Raw genomic sequence first — 26289 nt, 5'->3', positions numbered from 1 at the left:
CAAATCCGCGAATCAAAATCAATTCCAAAAAGTATTATCACATTTCTCTACAGAGTTCAAATTCTGGAAGGAAGAGAGTTTTTGAACAAAAAATTGCTCTTATGAGCTATGGTAAGTATGCGACAAAGAATATACCAACATAATCAAAACTTGATACGCTTTTACCGTATATATCGTGTTCCAATTCAGCACTAAGATTCCGCGTTTTTTCTCCTTTTCAAGACATTAAGAGAAAAGAGCCATTTTCTTTTCACCTCCAAATATCCCATGGTTTTTTTTATCTTAACGAATAACGTAGCCCTCGAATTAAAATCGATGCACGACTTTTAAACCCAGGCCTGCCTTTAAAATAAAAATAAATAAGAGATGGTTAACACATGGGGACAAACTTATCCTTAATACAAATATTGCACCAATATGTTTGTATTCTTACGGAAAAATATATATTCTGACAATATCTCCATTCTGTCTGCGCTATGATCACATGTTTTTTTTATATGCACGAAATAATAAATGCAAATATGAATCCTGACCAATCAGCAAGCTTTCACGCCCTTGACATGCTAAAAAAGGATCAGAGCTATGGTGACTATGGCTTTTTTGAATAGTATGGTGTTTAGGTTCAAAGGTTTTTGAGAACATATTACTGTTAGCGGTCCGATAAATTTGCGACAGACTGCATACCGGTACTAGAGAGCTCCACCCGGACGCGTGCTACGGCTTACCTGTACCTAAGCGTTCAAGCGGGCGTTCTACCTCGGATTACATAACTAGTCTATGATATTAACACACGTATTTCATTTGTGTGAGCAAGAAAAACGTCGTGCTACGTGCACACCAAATAGCAAATATGATAATTTCCGTGGATATTTTGACAAATATATATTTACCGTAATTATTCTAATTTAGTGCGGCTAAAAAAATAATTATTTTGGATGCATTCATAATTAGAGGAGATAAATTACCATCAAACCATCAATTTAAGAGCGCGCTTATAATAAGAGGAAAATTTTATCATTACCGCACTTGATAAATTTTTAATTTTTTTTTTTTAATTATTTGCTTTTATTTTTTAGGTTTCTTTTTATTTTTCTTCTCCTCTTCTTTCTGCTTTCTCTCCTTCTCAAACTTTTCAATTTCCACCAATGTCTTTTTCATCATTTGATTAAATAAAGTCTCGTTTGATGTTTTGAAATAAAACCCGGCTGGTAGCTCCAAGCCACCTTGTTTAAGGTCCACCGAGTATTTTCTCGGACCGTTTGCTTCGATTACAACCTTACCACCATGTTTAAAAAAAACTATGTCAGCTTTGACGGGAACTTAGGAACATGTCCAACCATTTTTTAACGGAAATGGCGAATTTGTCTTTGACAAGCGCTGTAGGTCTATTGCCCGGGGCAGCGTTTAACTTTGTTCCAACTTCAGCGGTCCATTGAACTTGGTAGATATTGTAGCCTCTGATACACAACAGTAAACTATAAATTCCTTTTCAACAATGACAGGAATTTCTTTCACAAGAAAATGTCAACTTGCACTATAATTAGAGGAATTTTTTACCCTTCCCGTACTAAATAAGAGGAAAATTGAAAATTACCAACATTTTATCCGCACTAATAATAAGAGGTATATAAATTGTTAAATTTTCAAAAAAAGGCCACCCGCACTAAATAGAGGCCGCACTAAATTAGAATAATTACGGTAAAGCTTTTTTTATCTCTGCACTTGAAAATAGCCGTGGAACGTTGCACGCCCGACATGCCGTGAAGAAATAATAAAGAAAGAAATAATTTCATCGAAACTTGTTTTGTTTTCTCTTTTACATTTACTACACGTTTAATAAAATATATACAGTGAAACCTCTCTATAGCGGACACGATCGGGACCTCAAAAAAGTGTCCGCTATAGAGAGGTGTATGTCCGCTATATAGAGGTTTTTCCCAAAATTAGCTCAAATTCTCATTGTACTAAAGAAGTGGTGGTTGGTCATGTACCTAAAAATATATCTAAAGTCGTGTTTATGTTTCTATCCCTCCCTTATTGCTCTATGGAAATTATAGTGACTAGGAAACGCGTTAACCGCAGAGGTAGATACGACCTGAAAATCCCTGCAAATTTTCGTTTTTATAGCCCTGAAAAAGCCATAAACCGGCTGAAAGAAAACATACAAAAGATTGAAGAATTATTAAATATATAAAACATTGTCTTAAGCAAATATAAACAAATTCTTGACAAAAATTTTGTTTTGTATGACCCATTCTTAAACCTGTCCGCTGTAGAGAAGTCAGTTCCAGGGGGAAATGTCAATCGGGACCTTGAAATGATGTCCGTTATATAGAGGTGGCCGCTATAGAGTGTCCGCTACATGGAGGGTTTGTTATGAGAGTTTGACCGTCGTTTCATCCGTTCCCAAGAAAAGTGTCCGTTGTAGAGAGGTGTCCGCTATAAAGGATGTCCGCTATAAGGAGGTTTCACTGTATACCCATTCCCAGAGACGGATTTTACTTTTTGTTTTCTTAAAATAGGCTTAGATGCACATTTTTTGTGGCAACACGATATAATAGAGTTTGCAAAAAAATTTAAATTAGCCCAAATTATTCGTTTGCTCAAAATATTCGTCGAAATCAATTTTTTGTCGGCGCACATTTCGTCATCTCAAAAATTTCGTCACTTAAAGCCAACGAAGTTATGTGATAAAAAAATGTGACAAACCCCAAATTTATTTTAAAACAAGCTAATAAACAGCATAAAAAAGTCTTTATTGTTGCAACTCCTCTCAATTTGTTTTCATCATGTTCTCCTTAAAATCTTTATGTATAAATCTTCCTGTATATTTACTGAGTTCCTGGAATACAAGTATTTCTAGGTGTTCTTCTTCAATATATAAAAACTGCTATTGTGACTCTCCACTCCTCTCCTCTTTTTTTGTCACAAAATCTATATCTTCTTGCGTCTTTTTGTCCATGTCAACGTGCATGGTCTTGACATGACGGCCCGGAATCATGGCTAGTCCAAGCAGTCTTGGTTCTTCAGCATTTTCGTCACCTGAAAGAAAGTAATCCAAATGATAAACAAAATGACAAATTAATAAAAATGCAACAGTGCGAAAATAGAAGGTAGCCAAAGTTGTAAACAGGAAATAAAAAAAATTCTGAAATCTGACTACCTTATTACACGAAAATAACTAGTCAACTAATTACCGCGAATTTGAAAATTTCACGTTTATTAAAACCATGTTAATTTCATACCTACATAGATTTCACCTTCGTTAAATAATGCTTCACGTTAAAAAAAACATCTGCATATTTCAACGCATCTTATTTTTTATATGTACCTTTTGCAAAATGCCTTTCAAAAATATAATTATATGATTTCGAGATCTTCTTTTTAATCTAAAAAGCGGTCAACAAAACATAAAACGGAGAGATGGACTTTTCTTATTTCTAACAAATCAACAGTCCTTACAAGCAATATTATAAATATGTAGCGAGTTACTCGTTGATCACGTGATCTGCTGTGGGAGCTCGGCTGCTGTGCAGTTGTCACGAGCTAATGGTGACGTTAACAGATCGAGGCCGCCTTCTAACAGGAAGAAGTGATTTTACGTGCGTTGTAAAAAGTGAGCTTTATTTAGTTGTATATATAAGAAAAAGAGTGTACATAGAACCATTTGTGAGTAATTATTGTCGTGACTCGACGCAAGATCCCGACAAATATATCAAGCGACCAAGATTGGGATGTCACTACCATTCAAGTTGGCCTTCGGTTGTCAACTTTAAAGCCGCGCCACTTAAAAGTCATGAAGGTGATCTATGAACATTTCAAATCAGAAAAGGGAAGAAGCATCATCAAGGCGTGATGGAAGGCAGCGGTATCAGAGACACTTTAAAGGAGGCTCGATAACGAAACCAAAATTTGATTCGTTTAAACCCCTTTAATGTTTTATGTTATACCCAATTGCTGTTGTTTTTTCTTTGCTTTAAATTCATCTAATTTTGAGAAAATGAATTTTTTAATGGTTGAAAATTCGCGTTATATAATGTCGTTTAAATATTTGCTTTTTTAAACTCGCGTTATTTACCACGCACTTAAATACCAAAATTTATAAGTTCGCGTTAATTTCATGATCATACGTAATCTCACTTTATTAAGTTGTCTACTTATTTTTGTGTAATAAGGTAGTTAATAAGCTTTTGTGTTTTTGTTCAACATTTTTACAAATAATTTTGACTAATTAAATGAGTCACCAAAGCGCAATTTTCATTATCGGTTTGCTTTATTCATTTTGAGATTTTAAATCCAGTGAACAATTAGGGTTTATTGCAAGTCGGAGTTGCAATAAAACAAACGTATTAACAGTGTAGCGTATTGTTTTTAGCAATAAAGTGTATCCGCATAATAAGATTATAAGTCTCCCGTGACTGCTAAATCATTCATTCGTCTGTGCTACTATCAGGAATTAGCTAGCAGTTCCTTCAACATCTTAATACTAAATAACTAAAAAGCTCAACATAGACGCAATTAAAAAAGTTTTGTTGAATTAATATCGTCTTCCGCACCGAACGTATGATCTATGGCTTTTTCAGAGATTCTCCGCAGCACGTCACTTTAACCTACCACGCTGATTCCTGGTTTTTTGTTGAGATGTAACCGGCTGCATGGCAAAGAAATAAGATGGAATGGAATATGTGTTGCCAGCAGGTTACATCATAAATACATAGTATTTTTTCATCCAAAGAATTAAATGACGAATATAAAATTGATATAAGGTTAATCTAGCAAAATCAACAATTCCCAAGAATCTGATAATTATTTTGTTTTCAAATGATAAAGTGCATAAAAAAAGGCTTTCGGATAATCACTCCAAACAAACCTTTTTAAGTTACAAATTCACTCATTTATTATTAGTATCAAGTTAAAAGAATATAAATATAAATTATAGTCCTACTTGGATTTCCAATAAACTCTTGACAGGATCCAAGTATTATATTTTCATCAGCATCAGTGCAAAGAAATTGACCAATCAATGTCCTTCCGTCAGATATTTCGACTTTCATAGATTTATTCAGAAGTAACTCCAGATACATTCGACCAGTGGTAGCCTTACCACTAACAGGTAGTTCCTAATGTACAATAAAATAAGTTTTTATAACTTATAAACAGTAAAGATCTTTGACGCTAAACTAGATTATTTGCCAAATGAATGAATAAATGAATGAATAAATAAATAAACGTTTAGGTCCAACATCTGATCTATAATTTCAGAAATAAAATGCTCAGAAATTTCAAGGTCCATATTTTTGGTAAAACAAGACAGATGCATCACATTCTCTGCTTATCACAACTCACTTCTTAATATAAGATGTTTTTAGATGAAATCCTTTACTTGCAGCTTTTAAACTTTTACTCGTTACTGAGTACAAAATTTTACGCATTTCTTTCATAAATTTTAATATATATATTTCTGTTCCCTCACTGAGTTCTCTTAGGGTAAAGGACTGATAAATTGGTAAAATATATTAAAAAAAAATAATCTTTATAAAAACTGACCTTATCTTTTTTGGAAATTTCCTAACAATGCATCTACACTATCTAAAATTTCTGACCTTGCTACACTGAAATTTTAAAAATTGAAAATAACATACCAGTGGTTTACCTACATCTTCATTATTCTGTAAAATTGAAGGTTCCATTTCAATTATGATAGTCACATATCCCTGTTAGTTTCTTAACACTACCTGTAAATAAACAAAATGCATTATATATATATACAAATTTTTACAAAACCCAAGAAATTTTCCTTCAATTGGATATGTTCTTATTTTCTACATGTTCAACCTGAATTTTATTTTATTTCGTTCATATATTGCTGCATTGCTTGTTAATAATTTTTAAATAAATTTTGGGTTCAGATCAAATGACGCAACAGCTTGAAATATTTGTCTTTCACACACTGAAATGAGCTACCACACACATCACTCTGCTTACTATAAACCTTGTTCTTCATACATCCAGTCATTGTAATGTTTCATCATTTTCTCCTTCCACCTTCAGTTTTTATGAACCTCAATTTTGTCAACCTAATCTATCAAATATATAGCTTAGTGATCACTATAAAAAACTCAAAAGTTTTGGAATTCATAAAAACATATGGATTGACAACATTACTTTTAAATAACGACCAGTGTAAAAACAAAACACATATCCCTATAAACTAATGTCTCTGATAGAATTGTGCTCACAAAGCATGTAATATGGCAGCAATTTCTTTATGCAATGTGAGTGATGTCTTCTTAATAATTAAAGACCCTGTTAAGACACATTTCATGAATACATAATAAATTACACCTAAAAATGTATATATATAATTAACAATTAAATAGGAAAAAAATTGTATGATAAACGTATCATAGATTTGAAAAAAGTAACTAACAGGTGGTACCAAACTAAAAATAGATGTCTTATATTTGTTAGGTGCAGTTCTATTTTTTGCGCTAGTGCACTGCATTCTTTTATTCGCAATGAAAATAGATTTTTTGTATTCTTTTATTCGAAAGACTACAAAGAATAACTGTGAACCCACCTTTACAATAAGATGGGCAATGTTGTGTACAATGAATTTCCTAAAGGATGGTTACCACATGTTTAATGCAACCGATCATTCATAGCCCTGTTTCCATGCTATTTGATCATTGTGAAGACAACTTTATAAGGAGAAAATTTGACATAAGAACCTTACTGGGGATAAGCCTTTCTTCCACTATATTTACATATGAAAATTTTGAGAACGTTATATAAAATCCGATTTGCAGTGAGAACCTTGCATGGGGGACCCCTTTTTTTAAGTTTTTTACATGTGAAATTATCACTAATAGAAACCATTCAGTCCGAAGTCTGCGGAAAAATATTGATTGCAGCGTAAATGCAGGATGTTCTCTGAGCTGGAATTTTGTTTGATTGTTTTAGCCTCTTACTATTAGGGAGACAAAAATAAACATTCTGGAGCAACCCAACAAAGTGAAATGTTTTTTGTTCACATTCTCTAAAACTAGGTCTCCCAAATGTATATAACAATCCTGGTGTTTTGAGGTGTGCGATCGCGCCCCCACACCTCCGCACGCTCCTCCAACAATGGAGCAGCGTTTTCAATCACGCACCAAAATGAAAAAGGTTTACAATACAGCAGGCTGCACTGAAGTATCTTGTCTACAGGGACGGTGGTTGTCAAAACTGGGATTCGGCTCCCAGAAGAAGGTGCTGAATACACTTTCTTGCTTCTTACAAGCACGAGTACTGTCCAACTTGGACCTAAAACTATTTTTTAAAAAAATCGTAAAGAGAAAAACAATCCTTCTATCACAAACATATGACACAAGACAGAGCTAACAACATAAATGGACTGGTTACAGATCGAACACAAATAGAAAAAATGTATATGTCAAAAATATATTAAAATAAAAAATAAAATAAATAAAACCCTCCTGAGCGCCAGAACTTGTGAATCTGGCTGTAGCTTTACACATGTGTTACAGGGCCCCAACACTCAGCCTTACACAGGAGGTTGTCACGACTGGACCAGCCTGTCGATATTTTGACTTAGGACAGCAGGGTTGTCAAGCCTGAAGACCAAGTTAGTAAACTTGGGCACCTTACTTAGCAATTAAGTTTTAACTTTAAAATTGCTGTCTCAATTTTCTCACCATGATGGTAGGCAGATTTATTGTTTCTGATGGCCGAGGCCAATGTGCTGTTGTCAAATCCTAACCTAAATCCAAATGTAAAACCAGAAATAATAAAATTTATTAGAGCTCTGTTAGGGCGAGAGGTTAAAAAGTGACTTAAAACATGAACTTTAATGGTTGTTGTGACCAAAGATGTGATAGGAAAAAACCTATCTGGAACCAAACTTAGAGGGCCGGGATGGACACTGCTTTGTTTTTTTTTGGAACAGTTTTGACATCTGTGGACAAGCGTGCAGGGGTATCGATAAGGAAGCCCTTGATTAAAGTGAATGCATGGGTTGCCATGTGTGGGCGACCAGGCTCTAGGAGGGGCATTCCCAAACTGTGGGGGCGATGACTACGACCCAAACCTATGTGGGCAATGCGAAGCAAAATGTCCGGGGCCATTACAAGAAAAACATCTTGGAGGTCCCACAGGGGAAACCTTCTGCGACAACACTGAAGGGGCCCCCTAAGGTGCATATTAAACAGTGCATCGTTAACAACATCCCACCTACGGGAATGATTATTTGCCAGCTGCAACCGGTGAAGTTGGTCGTAGGTGTAAACAGACGCAAAAGCATACTGGGAGGCAAACTGGTTAATGAAGGTTTGGTAGGCTAACATTTGTTGGACAAGATGAAGGTAAAACCAAACCATGCACATCATATCGGTTGTCCAGGCAGAAACTCAAGAATTAAAATCCTCAACATTACCCTTCCCTGGCATTTTTTGGGATAAGGACACCTTGGGGGCACCGTCCACATTTTGGATATTCAGATCGAACTCCCCCAGATTGTCCATGGGAAGAGAAGTACACAAAACAGAAGAGTGTGGAGATGGAGGCAAAAGAGCATCAAGATTCACGTACTCAAGCGACTTAATTTTGTCCAAAAACCGTTTGGGAATGGGCGGCAGACACACACTAGAAATAGGATCCAGAACAATAGCGTCATGCTGCAGAGCCTCGCTGCGAACGACGTTGGCCTGCTGGAAGTCAACATTATAGATAGCATGCTGCAAGAGTGAACCGGCGGCCTAAAAGTCAAAAACGTGGAGGACGAGGCAGCTGGCCTTGCCCTTGAGGCGAAACAAAGTTCTGGGTGCTGACCAAATTTTGCAGCTCTTTTCGCAAAAAAAACTTTCATGTTGTGGGAAAAGTTTGAAAAATCCGCATCCACACGTTTTCAAATTTGCTTTTTTGTTCCTAAAATATAAAACTGAACAAAAGATGTAACAAAATGAAGTTTAATTATTCTAGGGTTCTCAACATAAGAAAGTAAAATTTTAAAATAAGCGCCCAGTTTCTTAAGGTAGTTTTTGATTAAGCGCCCCCTTTATCAGGTGGGCACTTATTCGAAGGGGTCACTTAATAAGCGCTGGGCGGAATCATTACAGCATTCGAAGAAGAAAAATCATTCCTTTTGTTGGAAATTTAATTTTGTCAGCTTAAGTTAAATCGAAAACATTTGTATATATATATAAAAAGATTCAATGCCTATTAAATCTCTCAAACATATAAAAAAAGGCTATAAAAAGCTGACCAAAAGAGTTAAGTCTTTCCGTTGCAGGACAGACCAGCATTCATCATGTAAAATTTAGTCGGAACATACACATCCTAATGGAAAATGAGGACCTGGCATCTATTTAGACATGTCATCACATAAGATTAATGATATTTGTTTCAATTTAACACTTTTCTTTGTAGACAACCCTAAGAACCAGAATTTTTATATGTAGATTTTTTACTTTTAATTTATGTAGCTAATTGCACTGATTCTGTGTTCATTATTAGGGTTTAATTGACTCTAACAGTATATATTTGGCCATGCTATATACTCCACCGTTCCACCGTTAAGGGCCCTGTTTGCAAGGCAAAATAATATAACAACCATCAAAGAAAATTGTCGCCCCTGTGTGGCGGTTACGTGTTATAGCAAACTTATTCTCGTTCTTTACTAAAAGAAATTATAGTCTATATTGATTATAAATAAAAAAGTAAAAATATGAGTTGATAAAAATAACAACAGAAGCGACCTTCGGTAAGGGTTTATTGTACAATCTGGCGCCCTATCATATTTTTGTAGTTTTGGCTTTCAAACAAATTTTAATAATGGTGGATATTTCACGCTTGATGTTGGTTCAAGTACAGCTTGCAAATAGAGCGGAGAAGCATCCAGTGTGGCAATTAAATTTACGACCCCAAAGGTGTAGCTAGCTGGCTACTGCCCCTCTCTGCCTCTCCCTCTTGACTTATCCCCAACAGTACGAGGGGAACAAAAACAGTGCAGAAGGTATTCATTCATTCATTTGGTATTCTTTAAAACTTAGCTAGTAGGATAGCTAGATAATGTTTTTAAAATAAATGTCTATTCAAATGGCATGCATGGGAAATAATTATAGTGATAATAATAATTTTTTTTCCATATTTAAAGCGGCTAGCCCAGAAAATCTCCTATAGTTTTAGTATAGTGGGTTGTTTCCTATTACTCCCTTTTTTATTTCAATCTTATTTACTGTTGTCAAGCCTTGGGTCAACCTGTCTCTACCCTTATCAAACGTATCTCAATATTGCAAAATAAGGCTGTTTGATTGCTAACTTTTTTTTAACCTACTGCTACAACAGATCCTATTTTCTATCAACTTGGTCTTTTAAAATTTTCTGATATTGTACAAATCTCCAACATTCTCTTTATTAAAAATGTTCTCACTGATTCCACTCATATAGCTCTAACAGAAACCTACGATATCAAAATCCATCAACACCACTACAATACCAGGAACAAAACTGCTGGAATGCTGGACTACTTTCTCTCAAACACTACTATACCATGGGACCAACTCAATTAGATCCCAATGCACTACTGCCTGGAATAATCTACAAAAAATTACCTCTTTATCCTTTATCACATTGTCAAATTCTGTTATAAAATATAAACTCAACAGATTTTTTTCTGGACACTTATGAAATGACCCTTCGGTAGTGTGTGTGCATTTTTGTAGATAGATAGATAGATGTGCATATTTTACATGGCTAGCCTCACAAATATCGAGGGATATACCCTGTCTATTATTCCCAGGAGGAGCCATGGCTTAAATGGAGAGTCCTAGAGTATTTAATGCTCATTTTGAGCTACGCAGACCCCAATTAGGGCCAGTGCTCTACTAGACAACTCCCGGCAACATCCAACGTCCCACATAGTGTGCCATCTCCCCAATTTCCCTCATATGGCTTGGGTTAACTTGGGGCTATGGTAACATTCACTCGCCCATGTTCGAATCGCTGTCAAGAGGAATCAAACCCTGGTCTCCCCCACAGAGTTTGAGAGTTATAACCACTAAATTATGGCGTAATGTACGTGCTGTGTATGTATGTGTCTGTCAACATGAATTTCTATGGACAAGTGCATCTGTTGTGAGTGTGTGTGCATCTGTGTCAATTTTTTTCGTCCTATTATTATTATTATTTTTACCCTTTTTCCTGATGGTTTGTATCGGGAAAATGGAATAGTATTTTCCCTCCCTATACACTTAAAGGCGCATAATCACCCTGTAGGCCCCTTTTTTTAGAGGTGCCTATTTTATTGTAAAAATTGAAAGATATACATAAGAAAACATTATCCTGAAAATTTATTGAAAACTGACAACCAGAAGATGTTCAAATGTTTCATAGAAATAACAAACTCACCTCAATTTCTCTTCGCCTACAGAACTGCCATTGCATTTCATTGCACGAATCATGTGATAATAAACGAACGGCAAAATCGATCACATGGTTGCTGGATTCATGCCATTACAGAAAAAATAATGAATGAGGGTGAGTATCCGTAGCTGTGTTTCCATCGTAATGTTTTTATAAATGTTTTCACAAAGTTCCGAACATGATAAATCAGATAAATCAACCAAAGTTTCTGTGTTATTCTTTATTATTTAATTGTTTTAACTTACTGAAATCAGACTTCTTTGCAACACTGACTGTAATGTCTGTAAAGAACGTACGGTATGTATCAGTAAACAACACAGTTTTATGCTATGGTATCCGCCATATTCTATATTTCCAGCTATAACTCTTAGCCTTACAAAATAGTCAGAGCAAAGTGGATATGGACGGAGATATGATTGCCGAGCGGAACTAACGGACATCACACTGACCACTTCTTGTTGTTGTTTCTGAAGACAGCTTTGCCTCGCTAGCTGTCATTCCTTTTTGATTATTTTCCTTTCAAACAGTTAGTCGTTTCCTTATGGACACATTATCAGATCTAGACAATTAGAATACCTAAATTTTAAGAATTTCCCCTTTCATGCTCTAGATAAGCATAACTATCATAATTAATAACCACGAGTCAATACTGTAATTTTATCGAGCTCCATCTCTGAGCTCATATAAAGTTAAGGCCGTTTGTTTACCTATGGTTTCACACGAACATTTTGCGACGGCCCGCTTATTAGACAAGAATAAGAGATCAACAAGATCGTTAAATATGGCGGCTGGAAAACAACAATAATAAATTAAAGATATTAAAGCACCATTATTTTCATTTCTAGTATGTTTTACATCCTCAAATTTTCAGGAAAGTCATTAACTCCGTCTAAACTTTGAAATAAATAAATAAAATGTATATGTTAATTTATTTCGATAAGGAGATTACGCGCCTATAACCCTTTTTACTCCCCAGTGCTATATCGGCCTTCACGCTACTATTAGCCTTGCTATGGTGTTGGTCTCCAGCCATTGAAATATAACTATATGTAACTGGTTGTATTATGCCTACTGTAATTTCAACTTTTTCTATGACAAATAAGTAAATTGAATTGAAATTGAATTGAATCGAATTCCACTGGGTGGCTACTAAAAAAGAAGATTCTCATTGGAGGAACCATAAGAGTCTTAAAAAAATGAACAATGTAGATATTGTAAGCTTAGAAATGGAAACCCAACTTATCGTCTAAAACAACTTCTTGTTTGCTTTCTCCAGGCACTAATCTAGAGCAAAAGAGCGTCCGGTATTCGGACGCTGCCCTATAGAGAAAAAAAATCAGAAATTTTATTTTTCTTTGAAAACCTCAAAAACGAGGTCTGGCCAGGGGTGGGGCGATACAGAAGCAATAAATCCCAAGATTCAGTGCCCTTTTTCTGATATAAAGTGCCCTTTTTTCACTCACGGTGCCCTAAAGGAAAATATACCACAGCGTCAACAATCTTCACGTAACATATACTTATCTTCGCGAAGAAACTCGTGTGCGCTGCCATGTTTACATTTCGTGTTGTTTCCGTAGGTCATTCACACTAAATATACTTCCACGCTATCTAAAATTGTTTGTTTTATTTTGGTTTTATTACCAACACATGTGCACAACACATATTTTCGATTTTTTAAACAAAAACACGAATTGAACACCATGTGTTTCGAATTCTTTTCAATTGTTTTGAAACAATGAAATAATAATTTATTAATGTCTTATTATGTTACGTAATTACATAATCGACTTAAAGAAGATTTCCAGATTATTTATCCAAAGAAGTTGAATTTCGTGAAGTTCACAGTTCGGGTTCAAAATGCCAACGAAAAAAAGATTAGAAAAGAAAAAAAACATAGAGAAGTTAAAGGCTGCTAAAGGCTCAAAAACTATTGCGCAATGTTTTAGCTATAAACAAGATGAAGCTTCTAATTCACAATCGTCAAGTCTTGTCGAGAATAGGTATCTGTTTGTTTTTCTTGATTTTTACAAATCGTATAATCTAGCGCTCATTATGTTTTCTTTTCATTTCTCTCAGTGAATTGATCACGGAGGACTCTTCCGATGAAGAAGTATTAGAAAAAACATGTAGCGAGGAGGACAGTGTTACGGATAAATCAGACGAAGATGAAGATGAAGTTTTAAACGACCCTGTTCCTGCTCCAACTGAAAACGAACAACGGCCTCACATAGATCACCGTCTTTACGATCAAAGTAAATACGAAAACATATATCCTTGGCTTTACTACAACCAAGCTATACATGGATATATGTGTAAAATTTGCGATGTGTATTACGCTACTACGGCCTGTCCAAGTGGGGGTGATCGAGGGGCATGGTCACACAAAGGAGTCCATTTCAATGAAAATGCTGGAAAAAAACTGAAACGCCATTCGAAGGCAAGTAGGCACATCAGAGCTGTCAATGCTATGACAAATCTCCGTATCACCGATACCTTGGGTAATGCCCCACAAGTTTCAGTAGCAGACCGACGGGAAGCTAATTCCTTGTATGTAGGAAAATTGATTCGCATTGTGCATTTTCTTGCAAGAAACAATCTTCCAGTCAAGGCGTTATATCCTAAGATGATTGACTTCCTTGCAAACGAAATGGAGGAGCCTATCATAAAACAGTATCTCCGTAACTGCGCTAAGAATGCCCAATACACTTCTCATGAGACATGCGACGGATTACTCACTGCATTGGACGAGTATTTATGGAAACAAACTGACGAGAGGATCCAAAAATCTGTTGACTTAGTATTGTTTGCGGACGAGTCCTCTAATGCTGCAAGGAGAGAAATGCTTGGGATTTTCATAAGCTCATACGACGAAGACAAACAAGATCTATTTATGGACTTTATTTCCTTAGTCGAGGTATCGTCAACCCAGTCGGAAATCGTTATGAACGCTGTGGTAACTGTAATGAAAGACAGGGACATTGACATTAAAAAGACGAGATTTTCGTGTCTCGACGGAACTAACTCCATGTCAGGAGAACATAATGGTCTCCAACGGAGGATAAGAAACTATGCACCTCATGCAATTTATGTCAACTGTCGCTGCCATCGTCTCGCTTTGTGTTTTAAGCACTTGATGGACGATTTCCCATGGCTCAAAACAATCGATGCGTTGCTTTTAGGTCTGTGGAAAACTTTCCATTTCAGCAGCAAGAATCGATACATCCTGAGAGAAATTCAAGAGGCGTACGGGTTGAAGGCTCTGAATGTCATAAAAGCTGCTGTTACGCGATGGCTCTCTCATGGCGCTGCTTGCAAACGCTGTAGAGAGAGATATGGGATGATCATTTCGGCCCTTGACGATATTGTTACTCGAAATCCCAAGCCCGAATTGATAGGATATCGATCTGAGCTTTTGAATGTGAACACAGTTCTCCAGATAACGTTTCTCGAAGATGTGTTATCTGTAATCAATGGTCTTTCAATGGTTTTACAATCTGATCATAAAGATTTTGGTGCAGTACGACGTGTTATGGCTACCACAATTTCTATTTTGAGAGATATGGCGTCGAATAAAAATAGCATTTATTTGAAAAGCTTTAATTCACACAAAGAAATTCTCACGCAAGTTGAATCGTTCACGAAACAGAATGTTGCTTCACGCGGAACTCGCAAAAGATTGAAAGTCGACTATTCTATCAATGCTGAAGAATTCCATGAGAAATACGGTAGTCCATTCATCACAGGATTTATAGGTTTGTTTTCATTTTTCCTAAGGGTAGTATTCAAATAGAAATTGTGGCCATCAATAGCATATTTTATAATAATGTCGTAACAACGTTGTTTCATAACTAAAAGGGGCTCTCTGGGAACAAAATTGATTTGACCCATAACGCTTTGACTCTATGACCTGGAAATCTTTTGAATTGAATTTTCGAAATTTTCAGGAGAGATGGAAGCAGCATTCGATATGTCCTGCATGGCACCCGTGGAATCTTTATTAGTTTTTGATCCTGTTGGTATACCAGAATCGACTGACGTAACATTTTCAAATTATGGCAACGATTCCTTAAAAGTGGCGTTTGATTTTTACGGCAACTCTGCTAAAGATACCTATCAAGGCCGAACAGTGTTAAGCAATCCTATCATTGATTGCACAAACGAGTCTCTTCAAATGGAATACGCGGGTTATAAAAATTATGTCACAACTCGTAAGATTGCATTGAGGGCCGAATTATCCTGTGAAGAAAAGAGCGCTAAAGCCAAACTCCTCAACGCTGAAGCTGACAAGCGGAAGACAAAACGGGAGATTAAGGCAATCCAGGATGACTTAAAAAGTATTGTCGACAAGAAACGATCACCTTTAACAGCAATCGATCTCTTGCGTGATAGCGTTGTTTCTTCTGCCTTCCCGAATGTTCGAACTCTGCTTCGTCTATATGCTCTTGTGCCTCAATCAGAGGCTGTGGTGGAACGTGGTTTTTCTCGTATGAAGCTCATCATGAACGACAAACGGACCAATCTCGACCAAAAAAGTTTAGATGCCTTGATGCGCATCTCGCATGCAACAAATCCTCTATCCAATAGGGAAGTCGACAGAGTTTTACAGATTTGGAAAACAAATCGTAACAGACGCATATTTTCATCGGAAATATAGTATCTTTCTCAACGAAAAAAATTGTTAACAAAGTCTCTGTGAAAATAAGCTAAAGTTTCGGAATGATATAGAACAATACTTTTTCGCCGAGAAAGATTTATGCATAATATACTTTGTTGTAATTTGAGTACAATTTAAGAAAGGGACTGTGGTCAGTATTTTGCTAATCACGCAATCATTGTTTCTTCGTTCGTTCATAATGGTACCGGCAACGGCGTAGTCGGCGTGACTGTTTCGTCGACTATCGTTGATGGTTGTGATGTAGTTGGGCTTGTGCTTTGTGTTTCTAAATGAATACTAATGGAAACAAGTACTGATGAGAAGAAACAACTTGGTTGAATGTTATCAAAATAAGCCTGGGAAATGCTATATTAGCCATTCTAGAGCGTTCACAAACCCCAAATTTTTTTTGGCCCCCAACCATGGTGGGGGCCATTTTTTCCACTGCCCTTTTTGTAAGCATAGGTACGCTGCCTCCAATTTCTAGATTAGTGCCTGTTCTCTCTTTCTTACAACTTCTCGTTGTTTTTTACAACGTCTCGTTGTTTCCTTTTGTCTTTTTTACAATTTCTTTTTGTTTCCTTCTTCTCTTTTTTACAACTTCTACTTGTTACTTTTTTCTCTTATGTATTTTACAACTTCCTTTGTTTCATTTTATTTCATTTATTTTATTTTTCACACACGTACACCTGAAGCACAAGCACCATACTCTCTCAGGAGGACACCCACAATGACTCCCCATCTACCAAGGCTTGCAAAGCAGTCCAGCATCCACACCAAAATAACAAAGAGAATCCAAGTGTGAAACAGGCAAATTGCTTCCACTACTGGATCAAAATCTGGGAGATTCATGACGCCAAATAAAACCAACACAATTCAACGGGATTCGAGGTGTTAAGATTTTATCCATACTGATCAAATAAGGTTGTTGCTGGTCCAGCAAGCCAGTAGTGATAAGTGTATAACATAAAGAAATATAAAGAAAAATATTAAGAAGCAGTAATATAAGTAAGAGAGATAAAACCCAGTGACCTGGCTAATTGAGATAATAGCATGGGTAGACAAAGCAAAAATTTTAAACATTTTGGTAATTTTTATTATTTTTAATCCCTTAACTCACAATTACTCTACACATAGAATCATGTGACAAATTTTTACTATCTACGAAATTGGTGTTTCATGTGTGAGCTATTCACACATACATGATTCAACATTAAGTAGGACCCGGGGTTATAGCATAAAACTTTTTGGATGCAAGTCGCAAGTCTTAGATGAGATCAGATTTATTTAAAAAAAATCAATAGTCTTTTTTGACATTTTTCTAGGATAAATTTGTTACGTCTAGGGTTATTAATAAAATTAACGAATTATTAGACTGTTAAAAATGTATGAAATTTATTTCACTCACGTCGTAAATTTTTTTACTTTAAAAACAACAATTTTTTGTTGCATGCATGCTGTGTATGTCTTGTTTGGGCTACCCAAAGTTTATTTCTTGAATAGAATTTTGAATCGCATCATCAACATTCTCAGCTTAACGTCCGCTTTCTGTGGTAGCATTGGTCAGGTTTTAAGATTCAACTTCTTGTGCAATGCCGCATCTAACAAGTGATAAATATTTTCCCTTGATATAATAGCAATAACACAAAGTGTTTTAAATCGATAAATAAAATGTTTATTTACAACGATTCTCCAATATTATTCTACTGGCAGACATTATTTTTAGGTTCCAGAACAAGTGTTCCCTTTTAATTTAAAAAACAGAAGAGTTTAACTCTCTTCAGCAAACATGTGATACTTATCAACATCATTTTGACCTAGGAATTGTTGCAAGGGGGCATTCGAAGTATCTGGATCCTGAAGGGGAAGGGATGTCTTGTAATAACAAAGTAACTTGTAATAATAAGTTTTACAGTCTAAACATGAACAGTAGGTTAACAATCTTCCCCAATCTTTATGTACACTATTTACACATCGCCGACTTGATAAATGCTAAAGGGGTTTCAATAGTCCCTCAGCAAATGCTCCTCTTTTTGTCAGACAATTTGCAATTTGTTTTTTGTTATCAATCCACTTTACATCTGTTATTTCTTCTCTGTCAATCATTTCTTTAAGTATAGACAAATCTGTCCATAGTCGTTTATTCACAACAAATTTGATCGAATGAACTGCTTCAAATAGTTGTTGACTCTCTGTGTATATAACATATAATGGAATTTAAAACATTACGACCACATACTTCAGTCAGTAAATTTGATAACCAAAATGCTGCTTCTGCAGCTTCAACTTGAATTAAAGTTTCTGCAGCCATTGTACTCTTTACTACTCTTTGCAGGCGCTTTGACTGCCACATAATGGGTGATAGATTTCCACAGTCGTCTTTCAGAAATATTATATATCTGCCTTGAGATCCTCCGTTTCTAAGGTTTGCAAAGGATGCGTCATTGTAAACTTAAAGAGTCAAAATTTTCATAGTACCTTTAAACTGTAAAATAAAATTTTCGTTTTTGGCTTTTACCAGAATTTTCCTCGGGCTAACGACTAGTAGGTTCAATTTCCTCAACATATGAATTTTGGTTGATTTGATTGGTAAAGTCACTGTGCTGGTTCAAGCCTAATCGGAGATAACGAAAGATAGTTGCACATCCAGATCCAACAAGAAGCACTCTCCGTAAAGGTTATATAACATTTTAGACGAAATCCTCATTCCCGCCCCAACATGCGTGGCCATTATACTCCTGATAATTGTTGACCATGATGTCAGTAAAATATTGCAGGATCACTCTTGCTCACCGACACATTAAGATTTATGAGCTCTTCTTTTACATGCAAATACCAACAGCAAGAAGCATCCACCAAACCATAAATTCATTTCTTAAGCTTCCACAAAGAATTTCCATTATCAGCTTCTTTAGGAGGTTCAGGTAAACAGTACTTTCAATTTCCTTTCCTTGTAAAAATGTGGATTTGATATCAATAGAATTGCATCTCCAATTATTGTAAGCAATGAGGGTGAGTAACTTCGAGCAAGCTGTGGAGTCTTTTAAAATGTCATTTTTTGTCTCCTCGAAACACCGTGCAACTAATCTGGCTTTCATCTTTTTCTTCCCATTCAGTATGTTCTCAGCCATGACCCATCTCACAGACAATTCCTTTTGTCCATGGTTTTCAACATTTTCATAAACATTGTACTTTTACCATTTTTCCAATTCGCCAATTTTAGCATCTGCAATTTTTACTTGCGAAAGAAGTACCTCTTCTGTGTTTATTGGCTGTCAACTTTCAATTTCCTTTCAATTTCAACTTTCAATTTCCTCCCAATCAACACATGAATCTACATCTCGTGTATTCAAATAGGATTTGCATTGTCCATTTGCTTTACCACCTCTTGATGTAATTTCCAGATCTCTAACTGTATCACACTCCTTGAACTTTACACTTTGCAAATTAGTTAGCTTTGGGTTTAACGGAACCATCAAACCCCTTTTGGTCTTGCGTGTCACTGTTTGTTACATCTAAAGAAAGTCGACTTATGCTACTGGTTAGATTTATTATATCATTTAAACTTTTGCCAATTTCATTTGATGCAACTTGTCTCTCCTTTCTAATGGCATCCCTTCTTTCTGGTTCATCACTTTGGGAGTTTTGCAAATTAATATCAGAATTCTCTTCTTCACAACTGTCACCACTATCTCCATCACCTACTATTTCTTTATTCACAGCATTATCGGTGTCAGTTAAAGATATTATTGGTTTACTTTTGCAACTTTCTATGGGAGTAGCATCAATCAGAGAAGAACCTTAGTCTCTATGGATAGGAGAAGGGTGTACACGGTCGTACGAACTGCCATGCTTTTTTAAAACCTGTTTGCCATCCTGTCCTATGACACTACCTGGACCTTTCCAAGCATTGCTTGTGTTTTTTTATAAAATACCTTGTCCCCAGTTTCAAATCTCTCATCACCTGACGTTCTTGTTTGATGCCTTAATGCTCTTCTAACCTTTTCCGCTGATTCACTTTGTATGACTGCTTTCTGTGCAACATTCATAGCATTTAGACTTGTTGCAACAATCTCACTGGTCGTGTTTCCTTCTAAAGCTGGTAACTTCGCATTATCTCAGTTCGGAAGATTTGGGTGGAATCCAAAAACAAGTTGGTTCGGACTGTAGCCATTGACATTTTTCAGGGAATTTTTGGCGCTCACTGACTAGGCCACTGCCATATTCAAATTGACTGTGACTTTATCCTCCATCATCTTGCTAACATTATAACCAAGAATAAAATTATGTCTTTCCACCAAACCATTGCTCCAAGGGCTTTCTGCAGCTCTTGTGCATGTTCTGATGTTGGCATTTTCACACATCGATACAAAATCCTCATTTGCAAATTCTTTGCCGTTATTGACAAGAAATTTTTCAGCGGAACAAAATATGGAAATCCATATTTGAAAAATTTGTTTGATTATTCTTTCTTTCCTTTTTGTTTTGATGACGCACGAAGTACTGTAGCGAGTAAAATGGTCAACTAAATGCAAGAACCAAGCCTTTGGCGAATCTGACCATTCTTTCAGATCTAATGCTACTGTTTCATTGAATCGTCTTGCCATTGGAAAACCTACGATCAGGGTTGGCTTTGGCTTTTTGTATTTCAAACAAATTTGGCAGGAATTCTCAAGCTCATTATTGCAGATAATTATTATAAATAAGATGCAATTTTTAACAGATGTCACATGTTTACCACTTCTAAACCTGAATATTGTTGCACTTTTTCTTTCAATCACAGACTTTAACTCTCTATCATTCAATGTGTTCAGATAGCATTGCAACCATTCTTCGCCACAAACAATGAAAAACAATCTATTCCTACCTGCAAATCTTCGGGTATATGTTCTTCTGTTATCTCTAGATTGACTTTAAGTTTAATTTTGTCTGTTAGTAGCTCCATAGTAGATGTCTTCAGTCTTCTTGATTTTGATATCATCACTAGCTACCTTGACCAGTCATAAAATTTGAAGGATTACTAAAAATCTTTTTTAGCTGCTCTTTGGCTTTAGTGTATTTCAGTTCTGACAAAGTTACTCTAATAAGGTGCTTATGACTTTCCGAAATATTTGAACAGTTAATGAAACGATAAGGTAAAACTCATTCAGGTAATTCCAGATCGTAATTCTTGAGCTTGTTGTATAGTCTTTCAAACTCAATAATATGATCATTCATTGTCATGGATGAAGCTCTACAAAATTTTTCAAACTTTTCATATGCTTCATAAGCTGAATGGTGCAAGTCCTTAAAATAAAAGGAGTCTAACTTCTTCACGAGTTCCTTAACACCATCATCAGAACTTAAAACTTCAAGTTCCATCTCTAAAAATTGCTTCTTGTGCGTGACCAGTCAAAGTCAAAAAAACAGCAGGTGCCTGCTTCTTCTTCTCCAGCGAAGTAAATAATTGCCATATCTGTACTTCTTTTTTCCAGTTCTTATAACACATATCAGTGTTATCACCAAGTGTCGGTGGGGCTTTGTAGTGTTTAACAGGTAGTACACCCTCTGCTACCTGTGTTAAAGCAACACAACAGCAACACAGCATTGTAATATCTGTACCAAAGTATCAGATCTGCACCAAACAGTAACTAAAAACCCATGCAACACTATTGTAATTAGTTTTACAGTCTAAACACGAACAGTAGGTTACCAGCTAGATGTATAAAAATAATGACCACACAATATTTGCTTTCGTTAATAGTGTTTAAGTACACATTGCTGCCTCATTAGGGAATGAAGTAGCATTGTGTTTTATTTGGAAAGGGGAGGGAAGTTTTAGGGAAGTTTTAAATATGTACGCACCATAGAGGGATATGTCAAAAACTAACTTGAACGATCAAGGATGAAGATAAAATCTGAGCTATCGGAAACTTCTGCAAGTCTGTTTCTTCTCCATTTTTTTAAAGGTTTCTCATTATTAGGGTCATCTAAGCACTCAAGATCATCCCAGAATCTATGGTTATCTTGGATGCTAAAAAATTGTTACCTGTTACCATTTTCCAAGGCTGACTTTATATAGCGGATTATTATCAGAAAAATATAAAAATTATATAAACAGCTTGAATTAGTAAATTGCATAGAAAAGAAACCTGCGTTTATAATGTAAATAGAAAACTCCATCACATTGCAAAGATTTTTTGATTTTACATATTTTTTAGGCAAATTCTAACAGAGAAAATGAACGCTGGCTTGTTTCAACGAGTTTATTCCAGGACAGTTCGCATTGTGGCAGGTATCTGTACAACAGCTGTATTTGGAATCAACACTTTACCTCATTTTTTCCCAGAAAAAACAATAGCAGCGACTCAAGGAATATACGAAGAAGATGTTAGTGATCACCACAAAACTTTGCTAGATGAGGCTTGCAAATGTATGAACATCGATGAACGATGTGTAAAAATTGTGTACACCTCTGGTTTCAGTACAAACAGTGCGGGAAGTGTTTTTCTACCAAACAAGGCTGTCATAGGGCTTCCAAGAAATGCTGTGTTCAAGAACCCAGAGGATGTGACAAGGGCAAATATCACATTTGAAAACAAACCTATAGATTGGAACTCGAACGCTGGTAAAGCTTTAATAGACTCGGTTTTATTAGATGATGATAATATCAAGTTTTTAATTGGTCATGAACTAACTCATATCAAGGATTTGAATTTTCTTCAAACGACGGCACATGCTACTGGCTGCTTTTATGGTTTCTACAAAGCAGGAGTCTTTCTCCCAACTTTAGTAAAGGGACAAACTTTCTTTGGTATAATACTGATGAACGTGTTGATTTGGACAATAGGATTGACTGTTTATTTTGACACTAGAAAACAGTTAGCACATCGGGCAGAGTATATAGCAGATGAAAAATCAGCACTGTTAGGTCGTGATTACTGCACAGGTGGTATAAGCTACATGAGAAAGAGGTTGAAAAACAATCGTGTTATTCGCAAATTGCGTGGCGTGGAAGGCGAACAAGCATACTCAAAAGTTGGTGATTATTTACAGGAAGATTCAACACATCCGAAGCGTACAGATAGACTGAAAAAATTAAAAGAGACAATGTTAGAATATGATAATAATAACAACAGTGTAGAGGAGAAAACATTTCGTTGAAGTAAACTTAAATTGTTAATTTGGCTTAAATATTTGTCGTTCACAACATTACTCTAGGAAACCGTAGTAGGGGGTCGGGGAGATCTGTAACAATTGAAGGCATTTTTGAAGAAATTTCGAGGAAAAGCTTTGCGGTTGCTTTATTCGATTAATTGATTTTTTTTTAACTGCTGATATACTTGACTCCATGTTAATAGACTGCATGTTTCAAATGAGTTCAATACTTGCTCATCTAAATAAATTAATTGCGAAAGCCGAGAATATTTTTTTAATCTTAAAATATCTTTAAAATCAAAAAAATTCAAATCAGAAGTATTTTTCAAATTCAAAAATGTATTTCGGGAGTTTTTGTCAATTTCGCAAAAATTATTTGGAAATTTAATTTCCGCGAAATTTTGTTTATATTTTTTCTTTTTAAAAAAATGATTTGCATTACTGATTAACCTAGAACAACATACAACTTTAGCAGCCTTTATTTTATGTCTCCTACTATTAAAGTCTATATAAACTGAACTGAAGAGGCTATCCTGGGTAAATAAATAATAGTAATAATAATAATAATAATAAAACTGCAAAACAAAATTCTTTCTCGCAAATTCGCGAAATATAAAGACTTGCCAATTATACAGAGATAGATAAATAGATATATATATTTCGCCTAAAATAAAAAGTTACATATGCGATAATTATTCACAATAAAATGGCAGGAGCAAGTAGAAGTCATTGAGCCTTATCACCAAAAATTAATTCTAGCGAAAATTAAACTATGAAATATTTTTCGAGATTTGAAATATTTTTTGAGATTGACTCTTCTCGGTTAAATTGGCCTTTTTTGTATGGTTTAAAAAATCATCCTGGTCTCTTCCATAATCCCATATGCGGGATTGCTGTATTTTCCTTAAAGTATGTACGTGTTTCAATATTTCCTTCACATCTAGCATCAATAAAAGTTTCACGCACGCATAGCTCTGTTTTATTTTTCGTTGATAATTATATAGTTCAACTTCCATGCTATAAAGAAAATTATCCTGTCTCTCCTAATTTTCCCGCCCTTCCGGCTTTATTTCTAAGTTCGAAACGTTTTTTCTGCAGCTGAAATAATAGAGTAAATACATTTGAAACCTTTTAGGGAGGCGTCACGGGTTGCAGAAATCTTTTTTAAGTAAATTTCTTTTTAATTTTGCTGTTAGATATTGCCTAAATGGGAGAATGTACTTCTTAAAAGGAGTACAAGGTTGTTTTATCCAAAAACGGAAAGACTAGCAAATATTTGTGAAGTATATATTACTTTTTCATTATCTCGAGGATTTGCTGACAAAGACATGGAGCAATTTTTTAAATGTGATATGCCTGAACGAAATAAAGTTGCATGCTTTTGCCAATAATAATGCTATGTTATACATTATTGTGTTCCTATGTTTTCCTGGTTCATACTCGAAATCAGAAAAGTAACAAGGTAATTATTGCTTGGCGCGTAAAGAGACGGCTATTGGCTGAACAAAAAAGATTATCATCCACCCGTAAGCAAATTGCTCTGTCGAATAATTTTCGATATTTCACGTTATCCTATATCTGTTTCAGCTCCAAGATATTGTTACAAAGGGCTTGACAATTCTGTCAGCCTATGTGATAGGCGTAGAATAATTTGTGGACGAGGTTGCTAACAACCTTGTCCCTAGGGTCTCGTGGCCGTCAGACGCCGCTATCGAATTCAACGACAGTGGAAAAATTCCCTAGGAAGAACGACGTGAGGTTGCTAGATTAATTTACAGAAAAACTTTCAAATCTCAAGGGTGCAAGAGGTTAGCAACGGTCTACTGTGCATGGCCGAGTCGATCTCATTAATAATAAACTGGATTATTAATGAGATCGACTAGGCTTAATCGTACTTTAATGCTTATCGTAATTTTATATTATACTCATGTTATTCAGCTAAAAACCTTTCCAAATCACCTATCAGCCCTTCTTACGCCGACCATATGAGGCGTATAAATTTTATCTATATGAAATACATCATTGAAGATTTCATTGTGGTTAAATATTTTTGGACGTGTGCAGGGGTCGCTTTTACAGCGGCCACTTTTTTGTGTCCACGGCTGTTAACTTTTGGAGTTTTCCCTGATTTTTTTCAATTTTACAGAAATAACAGCTTGTTTTAAGGTGCGACGAGAAGAACGGCTGAACGTCGAAAGAAAAACATCAAAAAATTTGTACATGACAACTTTCACGGAAATTTGATCAATCATTAAATTTCACACAATGATGCATTCTTTTATTCAACTTCCTTTTTGAGATCGCTAATAAGATTAACTAATTTAAATGTCCATGCTCCCCCGCAGCTGGTCAATCCTGTCCATTCACACATTCAAGATAATTAATACAGGATCAAGGAGATCTTTCTTTTGAAACAAGAGAGAAATATAATTTAAGCCAAGTTACAATAGCGATGCCCAGGCCTTTCTGATGCGACAATGTCTCCTCTGACACGAAAGTGATATATGAAAGTAGGACATTAAATAAAACAACTTTCAGTTTCTTTTGACGTTTCTGTCTTTGCTTAAAAATATTTACAAAAGAACATTTTTTTATAACTTTTACAATGTAATGTTTTTTTAAAACATACAAAAAATGCATTCAACACATACATGTAGACAATACAAACACGCAAAACACACATCAATGTTTTCTTTTCAAACATACACCTCTACAACGAAAATGAAACACTCTTAGAAATGATTGCAAAGAATGTTTCGGAAAACAACACAGAATTACTTGTTTAAACATGAAACCTGATTTTCAGGCTGACACCACACAAAAAGGAACTTTTTTATTAAAAAAGCCATAATCAACACGTAGACAAAACATCTTTTTGAAGAAAACGACTCAAATCCTATATATAAAGTTGCACAGCATATATCTTTTATATATATACATAGGATATAAGCAAACATTTATATATATATATATAAAGACATAAAGTTTCCCATGAACTAAAAATATGGCATTTATAATCTGACGTTTTAATCTTGTTTTGGAAAGAGACGATCACTATTCTTTTGATCTCGTTACAT

At 35.4% G+C, this 26289-nt stretch overlaps 3 protein-coding genes across 3 annotated transcripts; 2 read left to right on the top strand and 1 right to left on the bottom strand.

The window, feature by feature from the left end:
- Nucleotides 1-1787: 1787 nt before the first annotated feature.
- LOC130613116 (N-alpha-acetyltransferase 38, NatC auxiliary subunit-like) lies at nucleotides 1788-5741 on the bottom strand. Its single transcript, XM_057434443.1, has 3 exons — nucleotides 5643-5741; nucleotides 4946-5120; nucleotides 1788-3042 (listed from the first exon to the last, which is right to left on the bottom strand). The coding sequence occupies exons 1-3, from the start codon at nucleotides 5688-5690 to the stop codon at nucleotides 2891-2893; spliced, it is 375 nt and encodes a 124-aa protein (XP_057290426.1). The 5' UTR covers nucleotides 5691-5741; the 3' UTR covers nucleotides 1788-2890.
- Nucleotides 5742-9847: 4106 nt separating this feature from the next.
- LOC130613114 (transmembrane protein 177-like) lies at nucleotides 9848-23237 on the top strand. The gene is made up of 2 exons (XM_057434440.1): nucleotides 9848-10012; nucleotides 22276-23237. Exon 2 carries the CDS (start codon nucleotides 22295-22297, stop codon nucleotides 23216-23218), a length of 924 nt encoding a protein of 307 aa, XP_057290423.1. The 5' UTR covers nucleotides 9848-10012; nucleotides 22276-22294; the 3' UTR covers nucleotides 23219-23237.
- LOC130613111 (E3 SUMO-protein ligase KIAA1586-like) lies at nucleotides 12720-16530 on the top strand. The gene is made up of 3 exons (XM_057434438.1): nucleotides 12720-13421; nucleotides 13498-15173; nucleotides 15366-16530. The coding sequence occupies exons 1-3, from the start codon at nucleotides 13279-13281 to the stop codon at nucleotides 16073-16075; spliced, it is 2529 nt and encodes an 842-aa protein (XP_057290421.1). The 5' UTR covers nucleotides 12720-13278; the 3' UTR covers nucleotides 16076-16530.
- Nucleotides 23238-26289: the final 3052 nt, after the last annotated feature.

Source organism: Hydractinia symbiolongicarpus, chromosome 10, assembly GCF_029227915.1.
Source record: "Hydractinia symbiolongicarpus strain clone_291-10 chromosome 10, HSymV2.1, whole genome shotgun sequence".
Taxonomy (NCBI): Eukaryota; Metazoa; Cnidaria; class Hydrozoa; order Anthoathecata; family Hydractiniidae; genus Hydractinia; species Hydractinia symbiolongicarpus.
The sequence above is the reverse complement of the archived record's forward strand: the minus strand, read 5'-3'. Positions and strand labels throughout refer to the sequence as shown.

Bases quoted from the DNA above. Each gene is read 5' to 3' on its own strand.
- LOC130613111 (XM_057434438.1), top strand. From the start codon at position 13,279: ATGCCAACGAAAAAAAGATTAGAAAAGAAAAAAAACATAGAGAAGTTA. The intron at 13,422-13,497 runs GTATCTGTTTGT...CATTTCTCTCAG, and splicing joins TCAAGTCTTGTCGAGAATAG to TGAATTGATCACGGAGGACT. The intron at 15,174-15,365 runs GTTTGTTTTCAT...CGAAATTTTCAG, and splicing joins ATTCATCACAGGATTTATAG to GAGAGATGGAAGCAGCATTC.
- LOC130613114 (XM_057434440.1), top strand. From the start codon at position 22,295: ATGAACGCTGGCTTGTTTCAACGAGTTTATTCCAGGACAGTTCGCATT.
- LOC130613116 (XM_057434443.1), bottom strand. From the start codon at position 5,690: ATGGAACCTTCAATTTTACAGAATAATGAAGATGTAGGTAAACCACTG. The intron at 5,121-5,642 runs GTATGTTATTTT...ATTGTACATTAG, and splicing joins AAGATGTAGGTAAACCACTG to GAACTACCTGTTAGTGGTAA. The intron at 3,043-4,945 runs GTAGGACTATAA...ACTTTCTTTCAG, and splicing joins AGAGTTTATTGGAAATCCAA to GTGACGAAAATGCTGAAGAA.